The 3,386-nt window shown below is 34.5% G+C and overlaps 1 protein-coding gene and 2 pseudogenes across 2 annotated transcripts; all 3 read right to left on the bottom strand.

The window, feature by feature from the left end:
* Positions 1-331: 331 nt before the first annotated feature.
* Positions 332-3,031, bottom strand: LOC110656514 (protein CURVATURE THYLAKOID 1D, chloroplastic). Of its 2 annotated transcripts, none has more exons than XM_021813343.2 (5): positions 2,811-3,031; positions 2,308-2,516; positions 950-1,054; positions 775-846; positions 332-689 (listed from the first exon to the last, which is right to left on the bottom strand). In XM_021813343.2, the coding sequence occupies exons 1-5, from the start codon at positions 2,941-2,943 to the stop codon at positions 618-620; spliced, it is 591 nt and encodes a 196-aa protein (XP_021669035.2). In that variant the 5' UTR covers positions 2,944-3,031; the 3' UTR covers positions 332-617. The 2 variants fall into 2 exon arrangements, with proteins under 2 accessions (XP_021669035.2, XP_021669036.2); XM_021813344.2 differs by having other exon boundaries at positions 2,308-2,504; positions 2,811-3,025.
* LOC131170163 (small nucleolar RNA snoR128) lies at positions 1,572-1,656 on the bottom strand (annotated as a pseudogene).
* On the bottom strand, positions 1,867-1,950 carry LOC131170159 (small nucleolar RNA snoR128; annotated as a pseudogene).
* Positions 3,032-3,386: the final 355 nt, after the last annotated feature.

The following is a 3,386-nucleotide window of genomic DNA, read 5'->3' on the forward strand; positions in this document are numbered from 1 at the left end:
TGGTGGTAAAATCTAAACGTTCAATGTACATACATCTAATCTATATAAAAATTAGGACTAAATGTCAATTCATCATTTTCAAAATTTTGATAATTGTATAATTAACAAAAATTTATTTTATGAAATCAAGAATATGTTGAGTAAATATTAATTACAAAAACTCAATTGCACGCAGAAACAAAATATGGTACTCTAATGCTTAATAGTCACCGATATGAATTGCCCTTGAAGTGTACAAATTCGGAATTTCCCCCATTTCCTTTTCCCCCCCCCCTTTTTTTTTTTTTTTGGAAAGGGGGGGGGGGGGGGGGTGGTTGTTGTTGTGCTAAGATCCTTTTAAAATTTTTCAATATTGGCAAATAAAATTAGAAGCACTGCATATGTTCTGCTTTCCAAGGCCATTCCTATCATAATCAAGTTCCATTTCCTACTTGCACTGCCTTCTTTTCAAGACCATATAAATATTGTGCACCCTTACGCATGAGGCCCATCGAGGCAACGATGCAGCAACACCAAGTATAGAATAGCATATAAAAACCAGATATTGACAAGAAAGCCTATTTAACTATTTGAATAGCAAAACTAAATTATGCTAAAAAGTATGTATATCCTGCGCATCAATCGTCGCTGGATCCAAGGACATCTTGCTTAAGCTCTTCAACTTTAGCAGCCAACTCATCCCTACTTTTCTGCAGAACACGTTACCGACAACCAATCAGTATTTGCCTCTAGGATTACATTTTGTCAAATCCAATTTACTCCAAGATAACTCACCTTAAATAGCAAATAGCGGGTAGTGAACCAGATGGTGTAACCAAGACCCACAACTTCCATCAACTTAGGAAACTGAATTCATAGAAAACGAAAATCATGTTTTAACAAAAGAATTGTAGAAGATCATTCACGATTCTGATCAAAATCCTTAGTCACATATAAAAAGTATACATACCAATGGAATAGAATCGATGGCACTAACAACAGATAATGCTAACCACAGAGCAACAAGCGCACCACCACCATACAACAGAATAGAATAGGTATCTTCAGAGTCTAACTGCAAATTTCAATGAGCACATCATCAATATAATAAAAAGTCACAATATCAGAAATTTGATGTGTGGAGAAGAAAATTATAGTCTTCAATGTGAAATAACTACCATTAGAGTCAAATGATAAGGAATTTGAATCATTCAAACTCAATATCTGATGACTTCTAATTGCCTATGCCGTTGAAAGCTTTCTCGATGCAGACAAATACCCTTATATTATTAGGAATGGAGTTAATGCAAGTATGACAGAGCTCATTCTGATAATTATTTACACTGATAAATGTTTATTTGACTTATTAACCAATACCCTTAAAGAGTGGGAGTGTGTTTTGTATCTCAGACAAGCACTAAGACAACATTAGAAATACATGAAAAGACATTCTTACTACCAGATTAATAACATGAGCAAAATCTAGAATTGGAGAGCACATGAACAAAACAAAGAAGGGGGCAAAAAAATAAATGAAGGAATTGGAAAATGAGAATTTTTTTAAAAATTAAAAAAAAAAAAGGAAACATGTGTTGCTCAGGTAACCGCTCAGGATGAAATTTCATCAAGCAAATTACATATTAACTTTCAAAAATTCAAGTATACTCATCATAGCAACCATTTTGCATTCAATAGTCTTGTATCAGCAAAGATTCACTATTCAAAATGTTAATAACTCATTTTACGTGGAAAAACAAAAAAGGGGAAACAAAGGGAAGTGAGAGAAATAAAGTAACTAAACAGAAAAGAAAAAAAATCAAAAGAGAATAAAAAGGAAAACATCAAATTGAAGTTAGACCAACTGCAATCAGATTATCTAACCAAGTGGTGCTCAGTTAACCGCTCAGGATTGAATTTCATCAAGCAATTACTGCATAAACTTTCATGAGTTTTTAATACTCATCACAGCAACCATTTCCATTAAACAGTCTTTCATATTCAAAATTAACCATCAAAATATTAGTAGCTTATTTTTGAAAGTTAAAAAAAAAAAAAAGAATCAGTTGAAAAAAGACAACGAGGGACAATGTTAAAAGGAATCAGATTGATGATGCATCAACAAGGCCAATCAGCCATTCCGACGAGCGAACCTTGTAGTCAGTCATCTTCACTGTCCTTTTAAGAGGCTATGAATTCAGTAGTTTGATATTGAAATGCAGTTAATTAAATCAGAGTTATCATCCCAAGTACAACAGGCAAAATTGTTGAAGTAAAAGAATTGGCATCTCTAAGTACCATAAAATCAAAGAACTATGCTTCCAAACAAACCTTAATATTTGCCAAAAAATCATTTACTTGTTCATCTACAGGAGATTCGTCCAGAGGCGCTTCAGTTGCGCTGCTCTCATTGTACACTTTCTTTTCGCTTGGAGGGTCAACTTCTACTACCACTGCACTGTCTCGTTCTTCGGTGGCAAAAAGACTTGCTCGGCTCGAAGATTCCTCAGGTGTCGTTGCTCTTGGTAATGAGAGAAATACTGAGAAAATAAAGCCAAAGAGTTAGACACAAAAAATTTCAAATTTCTCTACCTAGCAACTTAACACTTCTTTGCAATTGCCTCCAATAAAAGGAGAAATTGCCCACAAACATTCACTTAGAAACGTAATGGAGCTAAACAAATCTAGATGAAGGTCTGCAATTGCAATGAAACTTGAAAAAAAACAATAATAAAAAAGTAACAAGTAAGAGCACAAAACAGAAGTATGAACACAGAAAGTTTCGAGGAAGATGTGAAGAAATGATAAAGAAAACCTAGGATTGGGTTTCGTACGGGAATGGCGGCGGCCGGAAAGAAGGATTTGTGGTTGCCGGAGAGTTAGGGGGGTTTTGGAGAGGAGGAGAGTAGGGTTTGCGGTGAAAATTTTGGGAAGATTAGAGAGGGATTGGGTAGTACACAGCTCCATTTTGAGGATGCTGAGCGAGAGAGTGAGAAGAGCGAGATAGAGTAGCTTCAGGGAAATTAAATAAAATGCAAGGCCGATGAGAATGGATTATGTTGCTAGGGTTTTCTATCTCTGTCACTTTCTTAGCAGCTACCTTAAATTTACCCTTCTAACCCTAATTGCCCCTTTTTTTTTTGTTTTAACATTCTAACCCCAATTTATTTTAAAAAAAAAATTCTAAACCTAATTACCTTTTTCTTCTTATTACTAATGAGTAAATTATTATTATCATGCCCCTTTAATTTGTCAAAATTAGAGAATATTCAATTTGATTGATGAGGTTTTATAATGTCCTTCCTCTTTGTTTGAGATTTTCTTTTCTTTCTCTAGCAGAATCATCGCCTGCTTTACTTTTTAGATACTTCTCTTAATCCCTTCTGAATAGGAAGAAGCTTTCTCCCTAT

Source organism: Hevea brasiliensis, chromosome 10, assembly GCF_030052815.1.
Source record: "Hevea brasiliensis isolate MT/VB/25A 57/8 chromosome 10, ASM3005281v1, whole genome shotgun sequence".
NCBI classification, from domain to species: domain Eukaryota; kingdom Viridiplantae; phylum Streptophyta; class Magnoliopsida; order Malpighiales; family Euphorbiaceae; genus Hevea; species Hevea brasiliensis.

What these genes read in the sequence shown, in the direction of transcription:
- LOC110656514 (XM_021813343.2), bottom strand. Translation starts at nt 2,943, where the DNA reads ATGGAGCTGTGTACTACCCAATCCCTCTCTAATCTTCCCAAAATTTTC. An exon ending in TTCCGGCCGCCGCCATTCCC is followed by an intron (nt 2,517 to 2,810) that starts GTACGAAACCCA and finishes TTATTTTCTCAG; the next exon opens with TATTTCTCTCATTACCAAGA. An exon ending in ATTTTTTGGCAAATATTAAG is followed by an intron (nt 1,055 to 2,307) that starts GTTTGTTTGGAA and finishes TGAAATTTGCAG; the next exon opens with TTAGACTCTGAAGATACCTA.